This window comes from Castanea sativa, chromosome 1, assembly GCF_040712315.1.
Source record: "Castanea sativa cultivar Marrone di Chiusa Pesio chromosome 1, ASM4071231v1".
Taxonomy (NCBI): domain Eukaryota; kingdom Viridiplantae; phylum Streptophyta; class Magnoliopsida; order Fagales; family Fagaceae; genus Castanea; species Castanea sativa.
Genome location: NC_134013.1, coordinates 28,818,059 through 28,845,918, shown reverse-complemented (window position 1 = coordinate 28,845,918; position 27,860 = coordinate 28,818,059). Strand labels below are relative to the sequence as shown.

At 33.5% G+C, this 27,860-nt stretch overlaps 4 protein-coding genes across 8 annotated transcripts; 2 read left to right on the top strand and 2 right to left on the bottom strand.

The window, feature by feature from the left end:
• Positions 1–947: 947 nt before the first annotated feature.
• Positions 948–9,217, bottom strand: LOC142609156 (uncharacterized). 2 transcript variants are annotated; one of them, XM_075780776.1, is made up of 15 exons: positions 8,938–9,217; positions 7,984–8,221; positions 7,816–7,884; positions 7,077–7,151; positions 6,583–6,680; positions 6,155–6,398; positions 5,744–5,818; positions 4,854–4,951; positions 4,333–4,585; positions 3,555–3,652; positions 3,303–3,438; positions 2,957–3,073; positions 2,037–2,324; positions 1,880–1,941; positions 948–1,368 (listed from the first exon to the last, which is right to left on the bottom strand). In XM_075780776.1, exons 1-15 carry the CDS (start codon positions 9,040–9,042, stop codon positions 1,189–1,191), a joined length of 2,136 nt encoding a protein of 711 aa, XP_075636891.1. In that variant the 5' UTR covers positions 9,043–9,217; the 3' UTR covers positions 948–1,188. The 2 variants fall into 2 exon arrangements, with proteins under 2 accessions (XP_075636891.1, XP_075636897.1); XM_075780782.1 differs by having other exon boundaries at positions 948–1,358.
• A 1,141-nt stretch (positions 9,218–10,358) lies between these two features.
• LOC142643704 (uncharacterized) lies at positions 10,359–12,911 on the top strand. The gene is made up of 5 exons (XM_075818415.1): positions 10,359–10,439; positions 10,556–10,614; positions 10,710–10,816; positions 12,016–12,050; positions 12,619–12,911. Exons 2-5 carry the CDS (start codon positions 10,612–10,614, stop codon positions 12,684–12,686), a joined length of 213 nt encoding a protein of 70 aa, XP_075674530.1. The 5' UTR covers positions 10,359–10,439; positions 10,556–10,611; the 3' UTR covers positions 12,687–12,911.
• A 5,709-nt stretch (positions 12,912–18,620) lies between these two features.
• On the top strand, positions 18,621–22,929 carry LOC142617624 (protein NLP6-like). 4 transcript variants are annotated; one of them, XM_075790545.1, is made up of 6 exons: positions 18,621–18,978; positions 19,378–19,503; positions 19,605–20,170; positions 20,369–20,416; positions 20,590–21,532; positions 21,682–22,929. In XM_075790545.1, the coding sequence occupies exons 1-6, from the start codon at positions 18,690–18,692 to the stop codon at positions 22,764–22,766; spliced, it is 3,057 nt and encodes a 1,018-aa protein (XP_075646660.1). In that variant the 5' UTR covers positions 18,621–18,689; the 3' UTR covers positions 22,767–22,929. The 4 variants fall into 4 exon arrangements, with proteins under 4 accessions (XP_075646660.1, XP_075646672.1, XP_075646683.1 ...); XM_075790568.1 differs by having other exon boundaries at positions 18,839–18,978; positions 19,383–19,503; XM_075790573.1 differs by having other exon boundaries at positions 18,857–18,978; positions 19,403–19,503.
• LOC142617634 (bidirectional sugar transporter SWEET7) lies at positions 22,468–26,765 on the bottom strand. Its single transcript, XM_075790581.1, has 5 exons — positions 26,622–26,765; positions 26,393–26,429; positions 25,073–25,451; positions 23,964–24,083; positions 22,468–23,661 (listed from the first exon to the last, which is right to left on the bottom strand). Exons 1-5 carry the CDS (start codon positions 26,662–26,664, stop codon positions 23,473–23,475), a joined length of 768 nt encoding a protein of 255 aa, XP_075646696.1. The 5' UTR covers positions 26,665–26,765; the 3' UTR covers positions 22,468–23,472.
• Between the last annotated feature and the right edge of the window lie 1,095 nt (positions 26,766–27,860).

Below are 27,860 nucleotides of genomic sequence, written 5' to 3'. Positions count from 1 at the left end.
AGCTTCCACATTATCTGAATTAGGTTACACTAAACAATTTGCAGCAGGCATTGTTCCTAAACCAAGGCAAAGAACTTGCAACAGGTAAAGTAAGATGGAATTCACTGTAGAACATATAGAGAAAAAATAAGCACCAATACTGAGAGCTAAAGAGCAATAAAACGTCCAGTACTGTTTTGCATGTATATTTTTGAACTCGACCAAACCTGGCACTATCCTCAGTTGAATTCCGAGAATCATCATCTGGAGTTCTGGACTTTCCAGTAGCAGTTGAATCTTGCTCATGATTTAAGAAATTTGGATGACTATTTTATTCTGGTTTTAGGGGTCAAGACAGTCCAAACTGATTTTTGAAGTTCACCTTGGTTTTAATTATTTTAGCAGGTCAAAAAATAATCAACTCATGGAGAGCGTGAGTTCTTACCCTTCCAATTGTGCCTTGCAAGGAGCTTCTCACCATGTGAACTCTTCATGCAACATAATAAGTCTCAACGAATGTTCTCCATAATTTTTTTTTTTTTTTTTGGGTGTTGACATGATAAATGTTAAATCAAGAAGAAAAAATCATTACATTATCATAAGGTTCAGACTTAAACCATTACTCATATTGGGTGTGGCTAATTTTCACCAACTGCAAACCATGATAAGCCAAACTCAACCTTCAGTTGCACTTTGACACAACCTTGTTTAGCCAGTCCAAGCTCAACAGCTTAATACTTGATTCAAACCCGTTTGGACTTGTGAATAGTGAATACTGCTGCAAACTATGCATTTACAAAGGTATCATACCATCATCAACTTCTCGAAACTGTCTTGCCACAATACAATGAGATTTCCCTCAGATTCATTGGGATTTCCCCTTCAGAGATGTAACCAACCAAAGAAAATTGCAACAAGCATGTAGCAAGACATTCAATCTTTCGTGCTAATTGTTTTAATTATCATGACATTCAAGCTGAATAATCAGATTTTTATAAAATAAAGTGTATCAGATGGTTGGAAACACAACAGTAAGGGTTATTTTTGGTCTTGATTCTGCCTCCCATGCATGTACAATTGTGTGCCATTATGTGACAATATATTAAGTAGGCTCTATGTGAGTGATTAGCTCATTCAAGATAACTGCACATCACAGATAGTAGTATTCAAAGACAGATATATGGCACATTTTTATGTATCAGATAATTTTCAAAATCCTAGATCAAAACTAGGACATTCATCTATTTCCCTTGTACATGTATGCTCCATAGAAGTCTTCCTTACATCATCAATAAGACCATGAGAAGCAGAAGCAGTGAAGCTTGATTTACCAAAAGCAAAATCTCCATCACACCACTTGGCGTCAGCTTCAACTTTGTCTGAACGAGGCTAAAACAAACCATTTGCAACAAAAATACATCAATTTTAAACCAAGCTTAAGGTTTCACAAACAAGAACTATAAAAATGAAACACATAAAAGACATAACAGAAAAAGAAAGAATAACTGTACACCAGATAAACATTTATGTAGTATGATGAAAGCATAACTGACAAATAGCTTAACTATTTGGATTCCAGCCAATACTCTACAATAAAAACAATAAAAAAAAAAAAAAAAAAAACCCAACTGTGTTTGGTTCCATTAATCTTTTTCCACCATTAAGAGTTCAGACTTCATATTCTTAAAGATCTAGTGCCCTATTAATGCTGGGCTTCACCTATTGTAACAACTGGTATTTTGTGCTGACATCTCAATTGTACAAAAAAGACAACAAAACTGTCTTAGGACAGGATATGTATACACAAGTTTCTGCAGAGAGTAGGCTTAGTGATGATCTAGGATCTAAATGGAAGTTGAAAAGTGGCGGATAAAGATAATAGAGAGAATTATAGCCAGACCTGGTGGGAGTTTCCATGGTTGACACCCTTGGACAATTCACTGCCATTACAACTAGATATTGCTGCAAAATTCATTCGGGTCAAGCTTTCTATCTAGTTAAATATTAAAATTAAAAAATACAGAAACGTAGATGCACGATATTATATTAAAACTTGCCTTCCCAAGACATAAGATCAGGGGAATTCCCAATGCCAATATTTTTACTTGATTCTCCCATGCCTAAATTTTGACTTGATTCCACGACACCTGCATTTTGAGTTGATTCATGACATTGCCAAGATGGTCTCACGATTTCACCATCTTCAGGAGAATCCAGTACAATAGCATCTGAAACTCGATGTCCCTTAGTAGAGGAAGCTGGTTCAATTTTGCAGTCATCCATATTGCCTACAACATTGCTTTCCCAAGCCGTAGGTTTTTGGAGGAAAGACAAGATTTTATGGGCTGCACAATTGAAAACCATGAATCACTGGCAGATAGATTTAATACAGCAATGAGTTGAGATCAGAAATGCAGTTTATTAGACTATTTAGTTATCTTTAAAGCAGACCAAAGCTTAACATGACAGATGAACTGAAAGTCTCTAGGACTGATGCCGTCAGACGTTTGATGGTAGGAGATACGCAGACCAATCCGCAATTCTGTTGAGTGTATAACATAACTAATGGCTATTTAAGAAGTGAAAGGCAGAAACAGAAGCGTTAGGAACTCATATTTTACTAGCACATTCATTCCCTCACAAACTTCCAAAAGCATTAAAGAAAACTAGAGGTGTCCAAAAAGTTAAATGGGACATCCAAAAGAGTACCATTTTGCATAAAATCTACGAACTGTGACTCGGCCAACATTAGTTACATTGAAAATCATACATCTAGCCTTGGACCTGGTGGCAGCACATTCACCATTTTTTACCTTCTAAAACTTTATATTATGTACAATGGGAAGATATAAGGAAACTTGTATTATGTAAACAAAGTTAATGTGCTACCAAAAAGAAACAAATGATAAAAAAGAGAAGAAAACTTTTTAAAGTTTATAATGTTGCTTTCCGTGATGCAGTGTAACCTTTAACTCACCATCACGCAAAGGCTTGTCTGTAGGTACTCTGCTGCTTAATTTGATCTCATCTACACTAGAGATGCCAAATTTTGAATCTAAATCTTTTTCTAAATGTGCATTGATTTGCTGTGCCCCTGTACATTCAGTCCAAAATATTTTCATGAGGGAAAATCAAGACCTGTGCAAACATCGAAATGAAAATACAATGAAACAGGACTAGAGCCAACAGCAAATCTCAAATGAATCTCTTCATCACATGACATAGATACTGCTGAAACCAGTTAATTTTCCCATTGACAATTGACAGCCCAACATCATGATATATGAGAACTCAAAAATTAGCTTCCTAAAACAGAATCATACCTTCAGGACTTACATATGGCTCACCAACCTCCACCAAATATTTTGGTAGTTCCAGCAAACTTCCCATTCTCACATCTTCTGATAAACTGAGGAATTTACTGCTCAGGATGGTTTTATCTTCATTCAGTAAGGTAACCTGTGATACTTAACAGTATTACTTTTTAAAGGGATGATAGCCTCTAATTACCATCTAAAGTATAACCTGCATCCCTACACACCTATGAAAGGAGCTTAAATCAAGTTTAAACAAACCTGCATCCGGAAAGAGCCACAAAAGGCAATTTTGAGGATTCCATTGTGATATTTCTTGGCCTTTTGAGTTATCTGACTAGTATATAGAGCATGCCATTCTACACGGCAAAGGAAAAGTGGTTGGATAGCACTCACAAGACAATCAAAAGGAATTTTCTAAAAGTGCAAATTTAAATGCAGGTGCCACCCAACTATCCCTGTAAAATAAAACAAACAAACAAAATTTGCCCACCATTGCCTGTATCAGTAACCTAATTTCCTGAACCATATGATGCTGAATTTCTAATTTGTAGATTGACAAAGACCTGTCTTCCAGACTATTACAAAAAAATCAAGATTATTATTTTAGACCCTAACCATTTAAGTTTTGTTTTGTAGCAGCAATAAACCAACAGTGTACGAAATTCAGTTCTAGGGCCATGGGCCATGTCAGAAGGTGAATGCTCACCATCTGAAAAATCACAAGAAGGCAAATAAGGAGTAATACAGGTGTCCAAACAGATATTTTTAATTAAAACAATTATAAGAGATGAGAAAATATTTGCTACATTTATAATAACTGATGGTAAGCCATTACAGGCAAGGTGGATAACGTACAAGTAATCAGATGAGAGTAAAAGAGATACTGGGAGTAGATTTATCTTTATTTTGTACATATTTGATTTATTCCAGGAGATGACTTTTATTTAGAAGAGTATCAAGCTTTTTCAAAAACGTTTTTAAAACAGATAATAACAATTAGAAGAGTATCAAGTTGATAACAAACAATTACACTAACCCTTTACAATGGATTTTCTGTCTTTATGACAATCCTGTTGCCCCTGCATTAACCCTGATTTTTTAATGACATTTCCATCTTTCCCTTGAATATTCAAATGAATCAAATCTGCTGGAGATTTATGGTTTCCTTCAGGTTCTCCAATGTCAATCAAATGAGCATCAAATGCTATTGATTCACCAGATCTTATAGCTTCACCTTTCTTCAGAAACCTGCTATCTATAAGTTTCCTACTTGCATCATATAGCAACACCTGAAAAGGGACCCAAAAAGGAAGCTTAAGCATCAACTTGGGCAGAACACCAGAGAAAGAAGAAAATAAAATCAAGTCAATCTAGAAACTAAATATTTCACTTAACAGGGGATGCTTAATTACATTGTTAGTCAGTCAGTTATGCAGTGGGTGACAGGGAAAACTAAAAAATCAATGATAAGAAAAAATTAATTGAACGGGTCTCCACCAAGGCCAACAAACAAGATAATTATCTTGAGATTGAGACAAATATAGTTCTGAAATCAACCTGCCTCCCCAGGGAGCCGGAAATTGCAAGTCCCAAGAAACCGTCATGATACTTCTTGGCTTTTTGAGTTAATTGTGTAGTGTACAGGACCTGCCATTCTATATGTAAAAAAGAGAACATATTAACCTGGGAAAAAAAAGAAAGAAGAAAAAACAACTAGGACAATATGCAATAGATCACAAGGGAGATCCGAGATTCCACTGCAATGTAAAAATAATAATAATAATAAAAGAATCCTAGGCAAGAAACAACAATCAATTTTTGTTCTGTTATTTTGACTGTGTTGATTGTTGAACTAATTGATGAAACTAGGTGAATCAAGTTTCTGTAAATGCACACGAGTTGCTATAGAATTATAAACATGGAGACTAAAAAAACCAGTTTTGTTGCATTATTCTCATTCATATCGATCTTTGACATGCTGCAATGCCAATGCTTGACATTCACAATTATGCCTGTATCAGAATATGGTCTTCAAACATGACAGCATAGAAACAGCTGTAAGCTTCAAGCATATCATAATTATTGAAATTCCAATGGCCTTATAAATAAAAACTATTGCATTTGATGAATATAAACAGCTCAATTACATAGCATTTTTTTATTCATAAAGCATTCCAAAAGAAAATATATACATAACATACAATCTGAAACACATATGGGGACATGCTAGGTAAAATATTTATCTTATTTTAACTTCTATATTTTAATAATAAGATTTGAACTTAAGGCTCATCCCACAATTCCCCTTACAACCTGATCCAAGGTACGGTTGAAAATGTAGCAATGACATTTGAGTTTCTCAGCCATTTTTAGGACCAAAACTTCAGCTTGTGAGCTAATAAGGGTCACGAAATGGTATTAAAGCAGTGGCAAACTTACAAACTGACCTGTTAAACTAGTATTTTCGGTATCTTGACTACTCTTCGGTGCTCCATACTTGTCCAGTTCACTCTTCTTGAACTCTGAAATGAAATCAGTAACATTTTGAGGATGGAGTATCATGCTAGCAATCATATGTCAGGGACAAAACTCCATTTCAACTCCCAAAACAAGGCAAAAGAAAGGGGGGCTGGAAGGCCATTGGAGCACAGATATTTGAAACACAAAAGTATGCAAATGCTTCCAAATCCCAAAACTAAAGCAATATATCAATTGTAACAGCATAGAAGACTAAGGGAGAGAAAAAAAAAAAAAAGGTGAAAATACTTCAAAGCGGCTAAGGAGGTAGGATAAATTAAACAATCACTGAGAGAAAGCAAAAATTTGAAGAATTAATGTTGATAAATATAGGAAACAACCTTGGCCAACAGGTTTATTGAGGTTAATACAGTTCTCTTGTCCATACATTATCCCATTTTTCTTAACAACATTGAGATTGTTTCCTTGAACATTCAAATCCATGAGAGGTTTATGGTCTCCATCAAGTTCTCCAACTTCAACCAAATGACCATCAAAAGCTACTGATTCACCAGATCTTATTACTTCATCTTTCTTAAGGAACCTGCTATCTAATAGTTTTCTGCTTGCATCAAATAGCATCACCTGAATAGAGACCCAAAAAGCTGAGTGTTAAAGTCAGGTATGCGATCAAAATAAATTAGCTTGGAAAAGGATATAAAGAATGAGTGAGTTATTGACTGGTTTTTGGATTTTTATTTTATTCAGATCAACAAACAAGATGAATGGCCTTGTAAAAAATAAATTCAATGAAACTAGCAAAGTCAACCTGCTTCCCAACAGTTCCGCCTGTTGGAAGTCGTAGAAATCCATCATGATACTTTTTGGCCTTTTGAGTTACTTGTGTAGTGTACAGAACCTGCCATTCTATATTGCAAAGGGGAACACTTTTTTTTAAAAAAAAATGAGTAAGTAGAATTGCTTTATTTAAAATAAAAACACTTTATGTTCACCATGATGAACACAAAGAGCCAAAAATATTATAAAGCAAAGCTTGCAAAGGGGAACAAATTAAACAGCTAAAGCAAAACTAGGAACAAATAATTAACAGAGAAGAATGCAATAAATCCCCCGGAGCTGAAGCAACAGGAAGCAACAAGTATCAATTTGAAAATTAACCAAACCTTTGTCAGTATAACAATGACAGTTCTGTAATGCTTCAGCATTTCATAAGACATGTTGCCCGAAAGAAAAAATTCATATTCACAATGCAGTAAAAAACTTGTGTCCATCAAAGGCACAGCAGCAAATTAACAATCTAACCTGTTGCGCTTGGTTTTTTTGTATCTGGACTACTCTGTGGTGATTTATACTTGTGCAGTTCTCTCTTCTTAAACTCTGAAATGCAAGAAACTTTTAGAAGCTCACCAGGACCAGGTGATAAGGCCATACATGCACTACACCAATGTTAGGAAAAATGCACTTCTTTTGTGGGGAAATCCTTGAATGCTGATTGACTCAAACAATTGTTGCCTTTAATGAAAAGTAGACAGTAAAGCTAATTACATCTGAACTGGATATTTTCACCAAAAATTTAGGTTGCCCAGTAGCATTAGTCTACACCAGCTTAAATATGATCCATTACTTTGTGTCAAAAACCCAATATCCTCTTATTCTAGATAAATTACCGCTTGTCCCAAAATAGTAAATGGTGAGTTTAATCAAATAACCATTAATCTGAGACTCCACCCCACATGTGGGCTGAGACTTCCCCCCAATAAGTGAGGCCTAACAAGTGAAATTTTTAACTTTAAATATGAGATAGAGTGGAAACAGGCTTCAAATCCTAGACTACCTGCTCTACTCTAATACCATGATAAAGTACCACTTATACCAATATGTTAAGTTGATAGAAAAGTGTGAATTTAATCACTTAACCATTAATCTAACAAATAACAACTAGCCTCGAGAGGAAAAAAAGAAAGAAAAAGAAAAGATATATAAATTGACATTGCCAATGTTGTATGAAACTACAAATCAATTTATCTGTCATCATCCTAACCTCTAATAATCTTCTGTGACGGGCTCAAAGTTGGCCTTGCTTTGTTCATCTCCACATTGTTCTTTCTATCTTCGGCACAGAAAGCAAAAGAAATAAACAAAACTGAAAACGTGACTGAAAACTCATCAACTGAAAAGTTCTTAAGCAAAACATCATAAGGCTATATACCAAAAGAAACCGAATGATTCCTGAACTTTTGTCCATGCCAATGACTCGGTTTCTCAGTGATTTTCTCATCTCTTCCTTGACAATTCAAACCAGATATTGTAGGCTTATGATCACCCTCGGGTTCGCCAACATCAATGAGATATGCATTGAATGTCAGTGTTTCACCACAGCTAACTGCTTCCTCCTTCTTCAAGATCCTGCATTCCAATAGCTTCTCGCAATCATCGTAGAGCATGACCTGTGTACCAAACATCAATCCGGTATCATATTCTAAATTTCTAATTACTTTATAATTTGCTAAATTTTTTTCATAAATAAAGCAAGTCTAATACAACATAAACACCTCGAGTAAATCAATTTCAGATCTTAATTTTGATCCAGAAAATGCACAATCTGAACTTTTATAAAAAAAATTTAAAAATAAACAAGTACATAAATTATGAATTTAATAAAAATTTTATCGCTTCAGCTCAGAATTTTGAATTACTTCCATTTAATTTGTCTAATTTAAATCCACATAGTTTTTATTTTCTGCTTAACATGAATAACTTTATAATTTACTAAAATTAAAATTTTCATGAAAGGTAAAAGCATAAACTTCTAGTGAAGCGAGTCTAATGCGACATAAACCCCTTGAGTAAATCAATTCTGGCACTAAATTTTGATCTAGAAAATGAACAAGCCGGTAATTATTAAAAATAAAAATAACAGTCACATTATGTTGAATTTATAAGTACATAAATTACGAATTTATATACAAATTTGATCGTTCGAGCTCAGAATTTTGCAACATTTCCGTTTCGTTTGTCAAATTTAGAGAGTGCTTAACACGAAATTTCAATAATATTTGCTTAACTGAAAAATCCAAGTAAAATTAAAATTTCTCGTCAATATTAGGGCCGGAAATAGAAAAAGAGAATAGAAGAAGAAGAAGAAGAAGAAGAAGAAGAAGACCTTGTTGGTGGAGAAGTGGAGGTCTAAGAAACCGTCTTGGTAAACCTTGCGCTTCTGCCTCACGTGCTTTGTGTATGTCACGCTCCACCGCTTCACCTCCGCCATTTTCAGAGTCACGGACTGTCAAATCGTCACCAGCGAATGGAGCCCTGAAGCCTAGTCTCGAAGATACAGTGAAAATATGCCAGTGGCGGGAGTGAGTTTGTTTATGAATTGCTCTTTTTTTTCTTTTTTTCTTCTTTTGGAAGGGGTTTGAAAATATACATTTGGCTTACTTGGCCTCAACTCCCAACTCTCAAACAATCTATTTTAAATTTTAATCCGGAATTTTTTTTTTTAAATAGTCTTTGAAAAAAAAAATCAGTTATTTTATTACAAATAATAAATAAATCCATGTGTCATCACTTGATTGGGCCAACTAGCACATGTGATAAGTTGATGGCTAACAATGAAAGCAAAATATAAGGTAAAATTTAAATTTTTAAACTTTAGAGTGTTAAACCTTTATTTATTTAACAAACAAGACAAATTTAAACCCAAATGGAAATTTCACTATTAAATGAGCGAAGTTTAAACATTATAATGTGTTTGTGAATAAACTCAAAATCACGAGACTTGATTTCTATTTTTATTTGTTTACAATTTAATAATTACAATTACAACAAGGAAGGAGGAAAATTTGAACCCTAATTCACCGCATATAAAACATTATATATTCACACATAGACATTTATAAAAACATGCTTATATATAATTGATATTGAATTATGGAAAAAGATTTGCTACAAACTAAGTTGCAACAATTTTTGTAAAAATGCACACATATCAATGCCTTAAATAAATACCTGTCTAGACTTATATTTAAATTAAAACTTCATTGTCAAGATTGAATCCTTCACCAAATGGCCACTTGACATGTGTGCATTTTGCAAGAGCTTGAATTATCTCAGTAAAAAAATTTCACAAATAAATTATATTATTATTTATAAATTTTGTTATGATATAATAAGTTAGTTTTGTAGTAAAAATTATTTGGTGAATCTCATTTTCATAATTTCATAAGCAAAAATAATCTATCTAATTAACTCAAAAACAATAATTTCAATTATAATTTAGTTCTTAATTATAAGTATAGATTTGTGAAAACTGAATTTTGTAGTTGTAGCATTTATCTTATATAAAAAAAATAAAAATAAAAATCAAAGTAACTCATGAGTTGGGTTTTAAACTTGTAAAGGTAATATGGATTGGGCTGGATTGAAAATTCATCAACCCAAATAAGGCCTTGAAAAATACCACAATTCCAACCCAACCGATCCATGATTGCTACTGGCCGCATGAAGGCTGTTTTGACTTTTGTGTGGAATTGACTGTTGTCCAAACGAAGTCGTTTAACTTAAAGGGTTTAAAACAACAAACAAGAAAAACGAAAAAAAAAAAAAACCAAAACTCATTCTTTCTTGTTCTTCTTACTTTCATTAAAAAAGGAGCTCTCAGAAACTGTAAGTTTAACACTCTCCAATCCCGAGTCAATCCAATTCTTATTCTCTTCAAAATTATACGCTATTTATTATTTTGATTTACTTTTCTAATCCTCTATTTTCCACTTTAATCGTAGATTCAAAAATCTGGATTTTGTTTATAAAAATTAATTAATTCAAGGAGACCCCAGATATGGTAATGAAACTTTCTCATCCTTATTTGATTCAAATCAGAACTGGGTTTTTCTGTGTTCATTTTTTTTTTATTAATTAAATTCCTGATGGGTGCAGTCAGCGCTTTTTAATTTCCATTCGTTTTTGACGGTGGTGCTGCTCGTGATTTGCACGTGCACTTTTCTGAAGATGCAGTTCCCAACCTTTCTTGAACAGAAAACCGGGTTCGTTTTTGCTTTATCTTTTTTTTTAATTCGTTTTATTAGTTGGGCATACAAAAAATTGGCAATTTATTTATAGTGTGCAATTGTAATTTTGTTTTGGGTGCAAGTTTTTCCTTGATCTGTTAATTATAATTAATATTTTATGGGTTTTGACTTTTGAGTGGCCTAATTATTTTCTACATTGTCTGGGTTTAGCTGTAATGTTGCAAGCATTTTAAGTATTTGTGATTTTCCTATGGATGTTCAATGGTCTTATTTTTTCTAATACCATCCACTACATAAATCCATGGATTTTGTGGGGCATTGTCTTCTTTTTTTTTTTTTTAACAGTTAGTTACACACTTATCTGGTGGGTCTTGGGGTGCGTTTGTATAAATGGTTGCAAAACGGCATTTTGAGTTTACAATGAGCCTTTGTAAAAAAGTTACAAGGAGTTGCTGTTAGGGAACAGCGTTTTGGATTTTGAAAACACACTTTTATGCTCCCAAATTGCCTAACCAAATGGTCTCTTGATCTCACTGTCCATCCCATTATTAGAGGATGGTATGTTTTTTGAGGTAGAGCTCATTGGGATTCTGGGGGCATTAAGTCCCTAAAACAGTTCTATCGTAACTAGTATGTCTAATTTCATCCTTCTGCAGCAATTCTTAGTATAGTTCGAGCATTGTACTAAGAAATGCTTAAAGACAGTCCTTATCAGCACGAGTTTACTGTTTAGGCTGAGATATAGTATTTTTATGTTAAAACGTGATTTTTTTTGGGGGGGAAATTTTTGAGTTTATTTTGCATTGTTTGGAGCTTGGGCAGCTATTTTGTTGAGATTGTATAGAGTGACATTTATAAGATGTATAGTTATTCTGCTTGGCTGCTTGTTTTTTGTGGATAATAGGCGTGGACACATGTATGCATGTTGTGAAAATGCTAGGTCATGAATTCTAATACTTGACTCTTTTAAGTGTTGTGGATAAGTATTTTACTAGCCTGTTATTCCCATCCTAGTCAGTGTATGAGGGTTCTCTCCCCAATTAGTTATTCTTTAACATTGTTTCTAGTAGCGTCTGTTCTGTTTATTTGATCACTTTTATCTTCTAAAGAAATGCTCTTCATTTGTATTAAACTTTGTTCATGTGTGCCTTTGTGTATAAGATTTGGTAATGTACAAATTAAAATTTCCCTTATAGTGTGTCTTCTACTGGCAGGTTTCGGGGATTCTTTTGGAAGGCAGCTAGAATTGGTAGGTTTATCAAGTTCTTTTCATGCATGTTTGCTATTACTATACATGGATAAGGCATAGACTGACATTGAAACGTTGGTTGGATCTTCTAGCAATGCTACTCTACTTATTAAGTCTTTTAGTAATGCTGATTCATTCCATGCATTAGGTCTTGTCCATGATGAGGATAGAAACCCATAGTCCCAACTGCAGAACCCCACAACCTGGGAGAAGAGCTGAAGAATAGACAAAATAACTAGTGGTCAATGCTTTTAGATCGAGTATCAACTATCAACATTTGACACAAATAAATGGATCTACTTTTATAAATGCTTGGCTGATGATTTTTGAGCCAGCTACATACCTTCAAACACTATATCTGCCTACTCTTGTAGTCTTCTATCTTTCAGATACTACATGTCAAATCTGCTACTAATGTTCTGAGTATCTGATGCCTATCAAAAAATATAAAAAAAGTTCGGAGTACCTGATATACCTGGTCAACCCTTTAACATTAGATGTTGTTCTTTAGCCGGCATTAGATGGTCTAATTGTCCAGTAGATGACCTGTGCTATCTTCTTAAAACAGGTGAACGCTTGAGCCCTTGGGTAGCTGCAGGATGCTTCACTATGGGTGTTTCAATCATATTTTTCTGAATAGGGATTAGGGACCTCTCTTGTACATGTGGAAGTAATCCCATTTTTTGGTTCATACGGTCGACCTTTTGATCCATTTGGTGCTGTTGTTTGCTTTTATATGATAAGACATTCTGGTTTCAATGATTTTGACATGTCATCTGTAATAGACAAGTATATGGCGACTTTTTGCTTGATCTTGAGCAGTCATCATCTTTGAATGGGATATTGTTATCATTTCATGTTTGTTGGCACTTGTGTGATTTCTTTTTCTTTTTTTGGTGATGAAAGCATGTATGTAATTATGCATTATATATTAACCGCAAAGAGCCTTGTACTCAATTAGTCGGTACTTTTTAGAATTTCCAAGACATCTAGGGTTCAAATCCCTACTTACCCGTTATAACTATTGAATTATCAATAAAAAAATATTGTATGAACCATATACAATGTCGTAAGAAATATTTACCATCCAAAAAGAGGAAAAACAGTCTTTGTCTAAAGAAATGCCTTAAGAAATCACTTAGCTCATGTTAGGTAATTGTAAAATTATTGGTTGGTTTCCTAAATTTCTTCATTGTGATTTGAAATGAACCTTCTCGAAGTAATCAGAGGTTATTGAATTCCCAGATGAACATGAGTTGATTAAAAATTAGCATTTATTTTGAAGGAAATTGATGAAAAGAAATAAGGTTCTGATGCATTTACTAACTTATACCTTTCTGTCAACCAAACTTGATATTTTGTTCAAAAAGTTACAAGAAGTAGGAGGAATTTTATATTAAAAATTCTGTCCAATTGCTACTCTATTCAGCCGGGATAGTTGAACTCCTAAAAAAAAGGCCCAAATTAAAGCATGACAAACAGGATGAATAGAAATTCTCTGTCTTGCTCTTAATATTCCACCTTTAGTGTTTTACCTTATACTTCACCAATCATGGCTTGTCAAGTGTTTAATATTTTTTTCTCATTTTAAACTCTAATTATTTTATAAGGGAAAAAGAATCTGTGATAAGATAAGATTGATAGAGCATAAATTGGAACATTCAAAAATAGGTTTTTTTTTTTTTTTTAAATGTGAGGAATAGAGGATTTTTATTCCAGAAGGTATTAAAATCTATTTGGAAATTAAGGTACTGGGCATAATGTAAGACAATCTTGAACCCCCCTCTGATGTTTCTTTGTTGCTGAGCTTAGATGCTGTAGGGACTTTGTATGATCGCAGCATTTCTTTAGCTGCCCCTATGGTTTAGTTTTTAATATTCAGATGCTGTAGGGACTTTGTATGATCGCAGCATTTCTTTAGCTGCCCCTATGGTTTAGTTTTTAATATTCAGCTCTGTTTACCAAAAAAAAAAAAAGACAATGGTCTTGGAAAAACTTTGCTCATAAATCATAATTCGGTCCATACACACACAACATTGAGTTTAGCCACAAACAACAAACCGCGACTAAGACAAGTTTGATAGTTTTTGTCATTAACTAGTGTGAGTTGCACGTACAAGTCACGTGCTGCCCTTTAGTGAGAGAATTAATATAGATTTTTTTTGTTTGTTGAAAAAGTATGAAATCATGTACTCAAATTTAAAATGGCTATTTGAATTTCTATTTAGTATTTTCTATGACAATTTCATAGAACCTATTTACTAAATGTAATATCCACTCACCAAAAAATGCTACAAAGAATGATAATGAGTGTTATCATCTTTCCACAATATTTAAATTTTCGCAATGAATGATGATATATGCTATAGTTTTTTTTAAGATCTTCATCAAATTAAATACTTGCAACCATCTACAATGAAGATTTTGTTATTCATACTTCATTCTTTATCATCTTATTTTATGAGTCTAACTACGATGTTTAGCTTACTTATTTTTAATGAACACCATTTTAAGTAGGAAAGAAATTAAAAAAAAAAAATAACAAAATAACAAAAGATATCTGTCATCAAAGTTTCTATTAAATAAAATTATAAGCATAGAAGATTTAAACCTAACAAATTAGTGTTCTCTAGGTTACAAATAGAACACCATATATCATCATTCTAACTTTCCAAACATGACTACCAATCTACCACATAATATTCAAAATACAAGAAGAAATTTTTGGGATATTAAAACTTAGTAGGAGTATTTTAGACATTGCATAATGAAAATTTTAGGAATTATAAGATTTCGTTAGGGTTTAACTAAGAGAGTAACAGTAGGAGTATATGCTCATTTACAAAATATAAAGGAGGAAATTATTCAACTTTAATTTAAGGGGGAATGAAAATACTCCAAACATAAAGGAGAAAAGTGTTACTTCGTCAATTTGTGAGTGTGCATGTAAAACAATGTGTGTGTGTGTTTTTTTTAACTTGAAACAATGTTTTAAAAAAATTATGCATAAAATAATGAATTTTGGTTCAACAAATTGACTAAACCAAATGTCATGATATTTTTACAATACCTTCATTTCTTGTTATGATGGGTTTTGGCCTGATATTTTATTATTTTATTTTAGAGTAATGTTACATCCACAACATTTTCATAATAAATCCTAGGTAGTAAATTGTTACTGGTTCTAAATTAGGCTAACCACTTTTGATGTTGCATTAAAAAAAAAAAACAAAGAAAAAGCCAATTGAAGAAAATTGTGCCTAAAACAATGAATTTTGGCTTACCAAATTTGACTAAACAAAAAAAGAAGTCTAGGAAGAAAACAAAATGTTACCCAAAAAAGAATCCTAGGAACACAACAAAATGTCATAACATTTTCGCAATTTTTTTTATTCCCAGCTATGGTAGGTCTCAGTTTGATATTATTACTTTATTTTTTACATCCATAATATTTTCACAATAAATCTTAGGTGAAAAATTATTACTGGTTTTAAAATAATACATTAAAAACAAAAAAAACAACACAAGAAAATTGTGTGAAACCGTGAATTTTGGTTCATCCAATTTGACTATATTAAAATAGAAGTTTTAGAATAAAATATTACAATATTTTCACAATACCTTCATTTTTAGGAGCCGAAGAGATTTTTTTTTTTTGGAGAGAAATGCTACATCCATAATATTTTTTGAACAAATTTTAAATGACAAGTTGTTATTGGTTATAAATTGAGCCCACTACTGATATCACTTTGTTATCCATCAAAAATATCTTGCCACATAAATTTTGTTGTGAAATTATTGTGAAAATGTTGTGGACATAGCATTACTCCTTAAATATTTAAAAAAAAAACAATTTTTCTCATAATATTTTGAAAAATGGCAAATATGTCATATTGTTATTCTCTCAATTAAACTTTAATAAAAGCTTATGATTCTTAAAATATTTATTGTGTAATGTCTAAAATACTCCCACAAAATTTTAACATCCCCAAAATTTTCTTCATGTATTTTGAGTTTTAGATGGTAGTAATTCTCAGTCTCTTATTTTATTATTTTATTTTGATTTAAAAAAAATTGACACCTCAATAATTGTGAAAATATTGTAAGAATGTGTTGTGTGACTATGTATGCACATATAAATATTTAAAAGAAAAGACAAAAAGAGCACAAGCAAAATCGGCATATGGTGGAAAAAAGAAAAAAAAAAAAAAGAGGCCCATGAACGGTGCAGATTGTCAAATGAAAATATTGTAAGAATTTGTTAAGTCAGTGTAATTGAATATGTACATATAAATAATAAATATTTAAAAGAAAAGACAAAAAGCAATAAGCACAAATGAAACCAGCTGAAAAAAAAAAAAAAAAAAAGGCCAAAGCGGGTTGAACAAACCACATGCACCGTGCAAAACACTGTTTGCGCATAGGAATAAATGTCTAAAATGCACCCACTAAATTTTATCATCCTAAAATTTTCTTCATGGTAGTAATTCTCATTCTCTTATTTTATTATTTTACTTTGGTTTTTAAAAAATTGACACATCAATAATTGTGAAAATATTGTAATAATGTGTTGTGTCAGTATAACCATGCATGCACATATAAATATTTAAAAGAAAAAACAAAAAGAGCATAAGCAAAACCGGCATACGGTGGGAAAAAAAAAAAGGGTCATGAATGGTGCAGATTGTCAAATAATTTTGAAAATATTATAAAAATTTGTTAAAACGGTATAATTGAATACGTACATGTACATATAAATAATAAATATATAAAAGAAAAGATAAAAACAAAAAGCACAAATAAAATCGGCTGGGAAAAAAAAAAAAAAAAGCCAAAACAGTGAAGCACAGTAAAAAGAGCCTACCTATATAGGCATAGGCTCTTTTTATATAGTTAATAGAAATAGAAATAGAAATCTATCCTCCGCCAATGAATGAGCCTTGAGGGATAAAAGGGCATCACGAGTTCTCAATCCAATGCATATAGACATAGAGCTTAAAAGCATGAAAATGAATCCACCTTCTGCCAATACCTTATCCAGTATTCCTATTGAATGCAAAGAAGACCACTAATAAGTCTGGTCAAAGAAGACCGCTAAAGATATCCGATCCACTAACAAGAAGCGTAGAAGACTAGAACAACTTTGAACATGACCTTTACTTGACCTCCCAATATAAAAAAAAATTAATAAAATAAAGAGTAGTGCTACGGGCATAAAATTTTCACAACAAAATTTATTTGACAAGTTGTTATTGATTTTCATATGAGCTTATCATTAATATTACTTTTTTACCTAGTATTTACAACTTATTACTTAGACTTTGTTGTAAAAATATTATATTTGTAACTTTATTCCAATACATATTTCCTAGGAGAAGATCATCCAAGAGAGCTATGTCAACATGAGTCTAAGAAATCTGCCACATTACCACAATTTAGATGACCAAAACTTCCTTAACACAATGTTTGGAAGAACTATTAGCTTGTTCCTCGAGCTTAGCTCGTACTATGCCATGGACATATACTTTTTCATAACTTGTTGAAGTAATAAGCCGTACAATTTAGATGATTCTGGGCTTCCAAAGAGATTCACTCTCAAAATGGGCTCAAATTATACTCTACATACGAACTTTCTCATGATGGTAATTTGTAATGAATTTCATATTACTTTTACTCGGGTTTAAAATTTATTTATTTTTAATAGATACAATAAGATTTGAACATGTAGATCTATGATAATTTTTTTTTTTTATTATCAAGCAAAACATTATTTGATTTTGGTGTAAGTGGGATTCTAACTCAAATCCCAACAAACTCTATCAACTAAATTAACTAGAAGCCAAAGGCCTTGTAGTTGAATTAATATCTCCCTATGTATAAAGTGCTTGGGGTGCTAAGGGGAAAAAAGTTCGAGCTATGAAGTTAACAGCATGTTGTAATTTTCTCTCAAAAAAAAAAAAAAACTAGAACCCACCTCAAGTTCATAAGTCATAACTAATATAATTTTTTTTTACACCCAATAATGGTACATATATTTCCTCCACACAAAAAAATAATAATGGTACATATACAACATATTTAGAAATAAATTTCATAAGTACTGGCTAACATTTATACACCATCAGCTTTCTCACTCACAGTATCTCTCAAAAAAAAAAAAAAAAAACTAGAACCCACCCCAAGTTCATAACATATGTAAAACAAATTTACACCCAATAATGGTACATATATTTCCTCCACACCAAAAAAAAATAATAATGGTACATATACAACATCTATAGAAATAAATTTCGTAAGTACTGGCTAACATTTATACACCATCAGTTTTCTCACTCAAAGTGAACCATGTCAGTAATCTCCTTACTCAAAGTGAACCATGTCAGTAATCTCACTGTAAGTGGATATTCTCACACATTCTTTTTTGTTTTTTTTTTTTTTTGAGAAACATTCTTACACGTTCTATGTGGATTACATAAGTAACTAAACTCTTTCTGACGTTCAACAACTTTTTCAACAGTGTCATTTCCGAGAAACAATCCCAGCTTTTAATAAAGAGCCAAAGTAAAAACAAAACACAAACACAAATACATATACAAAAACACCAACGACAGTAACAGTTGGAGAGTAAAGGAAACCAAAATGGCCGAAGCGGAGGAAGAGAAGAACTCGATCTTCCCAACCACTCAAAAGTCAACGGATCACCAAAACATAGAACCGTTCATGGACTTCGAAGATCTTGATATTGGTTCCTGGCCGTTGGATCAAATCTCCTTCTTCAACGACATTAACGGTGACAATAACTACCAGCTCCAGCCTTTGTCACCGCTCTTAATCTCGAACTCTGACCATAGCTACTCTTCTCTCTGGGCTTTGGCTGATGAAAACGAAGATGTAGCGCAACCCAGCTCAGCTCCCCTGGAGCTCTCCTGTGAGTTTCTGAGTTTGCCTTTTTGTTTGGTTATTTATAATGGGAAATGTTGTGCTTGAAAAGTTATGCTGTGGGTGTTGCTTGTTTTTTAGTTTTAGCTTCAATTTTCAGATTTGGGTGTGTAAAAGTTTCGTTCTTTGTGTGTGGTTGTGTGTTAGTGTTACTTTAACTTCAATTTTCAGATTTGGGTATTTGTTGAATATGTGGAAAAGATATTTTTTGAACAAATTGTATAATAATCTGAATTAGTGAATTGGATGATGTTTGATGATCTGCTCGGTCACCCGGGGAATTTAACTCAGAGACTTTTTAATCCTCTGCAATTGTTTTGAATTGATTGGATTAAATTGGTTTGCATTGTTCAATTATAAAAATGCAATAGTTGATAATAAGTTCTAGCTCAGATAGCACTTTCTCGCTTCAGAAAGAAGGGGGTGGAGGGTGAGGTGATGGATTCAAGATTCACTTGGTGCGTTGATAATTTACCAATAGAAGGAAAATCAAATGAAACTACTGGATGGGATGGTAACTTGCATATTGAAGAAACTCAATAGTTTTGCAGTTTCTGTGTAAATTAAAGAGGTTTACTCATGTGAGTTCTGACTTTGAAGTTTTATTGATTGAAGGTACTCCGTATTTAGAGACTGAAAAGCCAATGGAGAAAGATGATACCATGAGGTTTCCATCTCCACATGTAGGACAGTTGCCCCTGGATAACCCCGATGGGTATTTTGTATTCAAGGAGAGGATGATGCAAGCTCTTCGGCACTTCAAAGATATGACAGAACAAAATGTTCTAGCTCAGATTTGGGCACCTGTAAAGGATGGGAATCGGTATGTGCTCACAACTTCAGGGCAACCTTTTCTTATTGGTACACTTGGCAATGGACTTCATCAGTTTAGGGCGGCTTCTGTATTGTATAAATTTGCTGTCAGTGAAGACGGAGCGCTTGGGCTTCCTGGCCGTGTGTTCCGGCAAAAGTTTCCGGAATGGACTCCAAATGTGCAGTATTACTCCTGCAAAGAGTATCCACGTCGTGTTCATGCCCAGTGCTTTAATGTTCAGGGAAGCTTGGCATTGCCTGTGTTTGAGCCTTCTGGCCAGTCCTGTGTTGGTGTAGTTGAGCTCATCATGACCTCATCAAAGATCAACTATGCACCTGAGGTTGATAAAGTGTGCAAAGCACTAGAGGTTGGGTCTCTTTTCCCCTTCTTGTTCATGTCAGATTTCATACTATGTTCTTCTTTGTGATTGCTAGATGATGATTCTACTGTATATGAGATTCGTTTGGAAAATGTTGTTTTGCCTATGAGACTGTTCACCTTGCAAAATATTATAACTTCAAACATTTCAAGATTCATCAGTCACATAATTTCAATTCTTCTGCAGGCAGTCAATCTGAGAAGTTCTGAGATATTGGATCATCCAAACACACAGGTGATCTGCAACTATCATGCATGTCAAATTTGTATATTTTGGAGAACAAAAAAAATTAAAATACGGTGTTCTTATTTCATTCTGTTTCCTTTTCTGACTGATATATATATATATATATACATATATATATATATATATATATACAAACATATTTGGCAATCCTTTTAAACCAGATTTACAATGAAGGTCGCCAGAATGCACTAGCTGAAATTTTGGAGATATTGGCAGTAGTGTGTGAAGCACACAAATTGCCTTTGGCTCAGACCTGGGTTCCATGTGAGAATCGCAGTGTTCTGGCCCATGGTGATGCTCTGAAGAAGAGCTGTGCTAGCTTAGATGGTAGTTGCATGGGACAAGTCTGCATGTCTACAACTGATGTGGCAGTCTATGTTGTAGACCCTCACATGTGTGGTTTCCGGGAGGCCTGCATTGAGCATCACTTACAAAAGGGCCAGGGGGTTGCTGGGAGAGCATTTTTATCCCATAACTCATGCTTCTGCAGAAACATTACCCAATTCTGCAAAACTGAGTACCCCTTAGTACACTATGCACGTATGTTTGGGTTAACCAGCTGTTTTGCAATCTGCTTACGGAGCACTCATACTGGAGATGATGATTACATTCTAGAATTTTTTCTGCCCCCTAGCATCACAGACTTGCATGAACAACAGATTTTATTGGGCTCCCTATTGGAAATGATGAAGCAGCATTTCCAGAGTCTTAAGATTGCTTCTGGTATTGAACTTGAAGGGGAAGTATCTGTCGAAATTATTCAAGTTTCTAAAGATGGGATAGTGGATTCAAGACTTGAATCTGTACGAATAAACCAATCTATGAAATCACCACCTGGTCCTGATGGCTTGCTCATTGTGGAAGATATGGTGCAGCTAGATTCATCACAGCAGCAGTTAATGGTTCGCTTAAATGACATAAATAATAAAGGGATTGTTGCTAGCAATGCGGGTGGAAGACTTGATCAATTTTCTTCTTTAGAGAATGAAGACATGAAAAAGATGTCAGAGAGGAGACGCAGAAAATCTGAGAAATCAATTAGTCTAGAGGTTCTCCAACAATATTTTTCTGGGAGTCTTAAAGAAGCTGCAAAGAGCCTTGGTGGTATGTATACTTCTACACTAAAAAATTGTTGCTTGCAATTTTTCTTATATGATTCAGGTGATGCTGATTTTGCTATGCATAAAAATTGGATTATATGTCTGTAATAGCAATTAAAATGTATTGTTCTTAGAAATATTCTTGCTTTGCAGTTTGCCCGACTACAATGAAGCGCATTTGTAGGCAGCATGGGATCTCCCGATGGCCATCTCGCAAGATCAACAAGGTCAACCGTTCCCTATCTAAGCTACAGCGTGTAATAGATTCTGTTCAATGTGCTGAAGGAACATTTGGTTTAGGTTCTCTCACCACAAGTCAAATGCCTGTAGCTGTTGGCTCTCATCCTTCCAGTTTGAACAGGTCCAATAAACAAACATCACCAAGCTTTAAAGTCTCTGAACCTCAGGAAAAGAATGGATCATCCACTTGTAAAATGCTTGATGAACAGGCAGCAATTGATGATCAAAGTAGATCTCCACCAGAGCATGGTAAAAGCCCAAACAGTTCCAAAACGAGGAGCCGTTCATGTGAAGAGAGTGCTGGGACCCCCAATTCCCAAGGTTCATGCCAGGGTAGTCCCCCAAATGAAAGCACACTGGCGGAGCATCCATATGTTTCTGCCGTCAATGAGCAATATGTTAAGGTGGAGGGCTCTCCTGGATCGCCATATCAACTCACAGCAGCACCAAATATATCACCTACGAATTCAATACCTGATGCTTTTTTCATGACAGAACCTCAAGAATTATTTGGAGGAATTCTGATTGAGGATTCTGGAAGTTCAAAAGACTTGAGAAATTTGTGTCCTTCAGTAGCAGATGCTATGGTGAATGAGCAGGTCCCAGAATTTTGTTCGACAAACCCTCCATGTCCCAGTATGGCTTCCAACCAACCTATTCCTTTTGTTCACAAAATGCCTCATGTTACAGCTAGAAATGAGATGAAGAGTGTGATAATAAAGGCAACATATGGAGAGGATATTATTAGGTTTCGGATCTCTTTGAATTCTGGTATGTTGGAATTGAAAGAAGAAGTGGCGAAAAGGTTGAAATTGGAGGTGGGTACATTTGAAATCAAGTATCTGGATGATGATCATGAGTGGATATTGATAGCCTGTGATGCTGACCTGCAGGAGTGCATGGATATTTCAAGATCAGCGGGCAGCAATATGATCAGGCTTTTGGTTCAAGATGTAATGCCCAATCTGGGTAGCTCCTGGGAGAGCTCTGGGGACTGAGGAGTGAGGATTAGATTGTACATATTAGTCAAGTTTAAAGCCCCATTCTTGTAGTGATAGGATGCTGGGTTAGTTGTAGATATTGGTTTTGAGTATGCTAAAGTTGTAAGAAATTTTCCATCAAATTAAAGAAGTGGAAGATATTGCTAGTGGTTGAGAATCATTTCTATTCATATATGTACTGATAGAAACTCTTCACAACTAGGAAGTAGCAACCCTCATAATATGTACAAAGTTTTCCTCCAAAGACTATTCTTCCATGAAACCACCTCAACATATGTAAGATTCTTCACATTGGAACTTGTAAAATTAACATACAAGTCAAAACTTAAAACATCTAAAATTCTGTGCTTGAAAGGTGGGTAAAGATCTGATATCATAAAACTAATATACCCCAAGTTGGAACCTTAAATATTAATTGCTCAAAAAAAAAAAAAAATCAGAGGGAAAATAACAAAATATGATTAGCTTGTAAGGAAGTATGATAGTTGGTTGACATGCCACTCAGTGTAACATGTGAACTACATGATAGTGAGCACTGAACATAGAAATATATATATATATATATATATATATATATATATATATATATATTTTTTTTTTTTTTTTTTTAATTTTTAGTTTGATATTATTATGGGAATAGCTAGGCTTATATTTCTGGGGTCATTTCATCCAATCCAGCAATGGTTGGTGATGGGAGAATCTCTCATGGACGACCATTCTGAAGTGCACTGCCTACCTTCCTAGAGTCCTCTCTACCTACCACCGTCACCCCAGACAAGTCCACCTCTCCTTTGCTTTTCCTTTCTGCAATCTGTCTCTTTGTTGATTTGTAGAATGATGCATAGAGAATCAGCTGGGCCATACCAAACAATGTTCCTATCCCATTTGGTACCTGAGACAAACCCACAGGCCCGTTTATGTGAGACCAATATTTCAAATAAAATGAAGAGAGTACGTATGATTATTAAGATTTTGATTATTGTAATTAAAGGTATGCATGCATTGTGTCATGTCATTTAAAACTTTAAACAATGACATTAGATACACTTTAAAAATAAAAATTGTTATATTTAATAAAAATTATATATGAAATTGAATTTCATATGGAAATCATTATTTTTCATGTATGTAATGATATGGTTAAATTTGAGAGAGAGAGAGAGAGAGAGAGAGAGAGAGGAATATGTGAATTACAACAATAAAGGGGTCAAATCGGATAAGAGCATAAGCAACCCAGATAACACCATTGGCAAAGCAAGCAAGGGAGAGGAAAAAGGGCATATACTCCACACTTTTTGTGGCAAGAACCAATTTCTGCACCCAAAAAAAAAAATCACCCTTAGCTAAATAAGTTACAGAAATAAATTCATTAAAATAATAATAATAAAAAGAAGGAGAAGAATAAATAGTAAGCTTAGTTTCTTTTTATTTTTACAACTGAGAGATGAAGATTCCAATATTAGTTCTTTTTTATTAACAAATTGGGTAACGATACTAAACCACAAAACTCTTTTTTAAGTGGTCAAATATACTAAGTTTACTTACAAATAATCAAATATTGCAAAGTCTAACATGTAATATATGTTGAAAAAAGTTTATTTGGAGGAAAAATTTTTCAAATCAGAACGTGATGATTGATAAAACTATCTACATATATTTTTAAGAACAAAGTTTATCTCCAAACTAGTTTGGAGAGAAACCCTTCAAACTTATCATATATATTTTTTTTAGGTATGAATTTTGAAAATCTAACCGTTGAATTTCATGTTCCTTATGTTCTTAACATGCATATCAAATTTCGTTCAAATCGGATTTTATTTACTATTTTATCAATGAACTTATTTTTTATACACAATTTTAGATTACAAAAACTTGAAATTTTAACATTTGTTTGATGACATAGCAATTGATTTTTGATTTTCTTGAAATTTTGCAAGCATGAATAATATAATAAAAACATGCAATCCAACGGTTAGATTTTTAAATTTCAAACTCAATATAAAAATATTTGATAAGTTTGAAGGGTTTCTCTCCAAACTAGTTTGGAGAGAAACTTTTTCCTATTTTTAATCACATGATTTATTTAATAGTCATGTAACTTATTTAAATAATATATATAAATAGTTTTATAAGTCTCCACACGTAAAGCGTTGGAGAATATTCCTTTAAATTGGATTGCAAAATGTGTACAAGTTAATTTGTAAATTTAATGAGATCAAATCGGGGATTATTAAAAAAAAAAAACCAAAATTAACACCGTATATAAATTTTCACGATAATAGTAATAGAGACTAGAGACTAACCATAACAGCCAGTGGTGAAGCATACATCATGATGTTGAACATAATGCAAATGATGCCGACAATCATACTCCGCTCCTTGAGAGTACGGGCTACAGTTAGAACTAAAACTGTGAGAACGGTAATGAATATGGCTTCAATAAGCAGCACAAGCAAAACTCTGGGCCTCTTTTGCCTCTCAGTGTAGATTAAGAAGATGATTATGTACACTATCTCGATTCCAGTGCCTGCCCCATTAATGGTCAAGACCAGAAAGCTATCTGGGTGCACCATGGGCAGCCCATACAAGGCCCACACCATGCAGTTCACTAGGGTTGCAAGATATGGTACTGGTGAGTATTGCTCCACTGCCTTTTTCTTCCATATTTGAATAAAAGTTGGCCTGGAGAAAATGTCATTCAAAAATAAATAATAAATAAAAAAATTTTAGTTTGGTTATTAGTAATGATACTAATGAATTTTCCCAATTAGGTAACCCTTTTTTTAATTTATTATTCGAGAAAAAGGTAACCCTTTTAATTATTTTTAACTACTAGTGGAGCCAAATGCCCTTCAATTAATCTTTATATCCAAATCAAATTATTCTTAATAAATAAATAAAAATGTTCCAGTTGGATTCATTTGAAAAGCGAGAGGAAGAAAATAATACAATAATTAATGTCTTCAAGAATATTGTAACTCACACTCTAATTTCGAAAATAATTTTCTTTTATTTGAAATGGATATGTTCTATATAATTCAAATAAAATATTAAAAATTTATAGGTGTACTTAATATAATAGTATCAACTAAAATTTTAAATATCATGACATTGCACATACTTAAATCTAAGAAATAAAATCTTAATCATAAAACAAAGGTAATCCTATTTCATCTACCCTCTCTATTACTTAGGGTTTGTTTGAATTGAGGGAGAAAAAAGAGAAATTGGAGGGAAACAGAGTAGAGTTAACTCAAAAAAGCTTAATATTGGACTAAATCTACTATACTCTATTCTACTCCTCTTCTTTCCCTCTCAATCTAAACAGACCATTATTGTTAGTGGGGAAAAAAAAAGGAAAAAAGAAATAAAAATTAAGAAGATGTCGATTAATGCTTCTATTTAGGTAATTAAAACCTCTTGATTAATGGTAATGGAAAACAAAAAATGCCCTTCAAGCCACCCAAAAAAAAAAAAAAAAGTGATAGTGGTGGGAAAAGTTTTCTTTTTTCATCTTCTATTTCCTTTTTCTCCAAAAGTTTTTGTCATGTTGAAAAATATAGGGAGTACCAAAATCAAATCAATGCTACTAGTACTAGTAGATATGATCGAGGTTAGCTTACACTGGGGATAGGAACATACAGAGTGCGATAATGTTTCCTGAAAACAAGCAATAGAAACCACATGATCAGTTTCAGATCAAGCTAGCTGCAGCTTGAACAAGAAATGGGTAATGAGTTCTAAATAGTAATACTCTACCAAGCTTAAAGTACTCAAAAACTATGATGGGGGAACAGAGAAAGCTAAAACATGATATCTTTTTCTTTGAAATCAAACTAAACTAAAACTCACCTAGAACACCAAGGATTGTTCGAGCAGTATCTGCAGAAACCATGGCTATAGCTGAAGAAGAATGGAAAGAGAGAGCTGAAGTAAAAGTTTATTTTCAGAGACAAGTTGAAGAGAGACGTACGTACATAGAATGCTATATATTTATATTCACGTAGGGGTAAGAAACTAAGATGGTGGTTGTTTGGTGAGGGTGTGTCTCATATAGGCCTCATATTTTTTTACCATCCTTGAAATAACTTGTTGCATGCGTAATAAAAGTAATGTTAACTGTGTGAACTTAGTTTAAATAATCACCTATAATTAACGTATAATAAAAGTTATGTTAAACTTAGATAAAATTGATGTTATTCTAATTAATTAAATAAAAATATGTCAATAATTATAAAAAGCATTGTGTCTTTTTTAAGTCTTAACATCACTCATAAGCCTATGCTATAGAGTATAGAGCCATAGAGGGTATCAAGAAACTGATGGGTCATGAGTGACTTGCATGACATGTATTGGCTTGTGCAACATAAAGCAACACATGGAAAGGAATGCCTTAAATGAAGGAGGAGATAATTGGCATTTTCGCTGTTTTCACTGAAAGAAATAGTGAGAGAGAGAGAGAGAGCTAAGAGTTGGCACTGCCTTCAAGATTCTCAGTCCTCCTAACGTTACAGGTATCAGAAAGGGGCTTCTCTTTGGATAAAGTAACTTTTTTTTTAACCCAGGGGGTTGGCTGAGTTGGTAGAGCTCTCAGTCTCAGGGTGCTTGTACTGGGCTCGACTGGGTGTGCTCCCCAGTTCGAGTCTTGCTACCTGCACTTTGAAACGAATTTCCTGGGCCAGTGCTTTACCCCTTCGCAGGGCTCTCCCGGCACGAACAGTGATTAGTCTCTGGTTGAAAGCCTTGAGGATACACTGTGGGCAACCAAAAAAAAAAAAAAAAGTAACTTTTTTTTTTGTCACTTTTCCTCAATTCAAATATGATCCTATCTAAAAAGCCATGAAATGTGAAATTTTTTGGATTCAGTTTTCAGAATTGTGGTGCCCCCTCTTAATATAAACACAAATTGACAAAATTCACCTCTATTGCACTGAGAAATTAAGAACTCAAAGAGAATGGTGGTTTTGTGAAGGGCAACATTGGGTTTTTATTCATGTCAATAAGGATTGCTCATATATCAAACATGAGCTAGAGAAGACACATATGCATGGTGCAAATGTTTGCACTTGTATGGTACAAATGTACAACATG

Excerpts from the sequence above, each read along its gene's own strand:
- LOC142609156 (XM_075780776.1), bottom strand. The coding sequence starts at position 9,042 with ATGGCGGAGGTGAAGCGGTGGAGCGTGACATACACAAAGCACGTGAGG. Across the intron at positions 6,681-7,076 it reads AAAAAAACCAAGCGCAACAG|AATGGCAGGTTCTGTACACT; the intron begins GTTAGATTGTTA and ends TTTGCAATATAG. Across the intron at positions 5,819-6,154 it reads CAATAAACCTGTTGGCCAAG|AGTTCAAGAAGAGTGAACTG; the intron begins GTTGTTTCCTAT and ends ATTTCATTTCAG.
- LOC142643704 (XM_075818415.1), top strand. Across the intron at positions 10,817-12,015 it reads TTTCTTGAACAGAAAACCGG|GTTTCGGGGATTCTTTTGGA; the intron begins GTTCGTTTTTGC and ends TTCTACTGGCAG. Across the intron at positions 12,051-12,618 it reads TTGGAAGGCAGCTAGAATTG|GTGAACGCTTGAGCCCTTGG; the intron begins GTAGGTTTATCA and ends TTCTTAAAACAG.
- LOC142617624 (XM_075790545.1), top strand. The coding sequence starts at position 18,690 with ATGGCCGAAGCGGAGGAAGAGAAGAACTCGATCTTCCCAACCACTCAA. Across the intron at positions 18,979-19,377 it reads AGCTCCCCTGGAGCTCTCCT|CTCAGATAGCACTTTCTCGC; the intron begins GTGAGTTTCTGA and ends AATAAGTTCTAG. Across the intron at positions 20,171-20,368 it reads AAGTGTGCAAAGCACTAGAG|GCAGTCAATCTGAGAAGTTC; the intron begins GTTGGGTCTCTT and ends ATTCTTCTGCAG.
- LOC142617634 (XM_075790581.1), bottom strand. The coding sequence starts at position 26,664 with ATGGTTTCTGCAGATACTGCTCGAACAATCCTTGGTGTTCTAG. Across the intron at positions 26,430-26,621 it reads AACAATCCTTGGTGTTCTAG|GAAACATTATCGCACTCTGT; the intron begins GTGAGTTTTAGT and ends GCTTGTTTTCAG. Across the intron at positions 23,662-23,963 it reads GATTTGACCCCTTTATTGTT|GTACCAAATGGGATAGGAAC; the intron begins GTAATTCACATA and ends GGTTTGTCTCAG.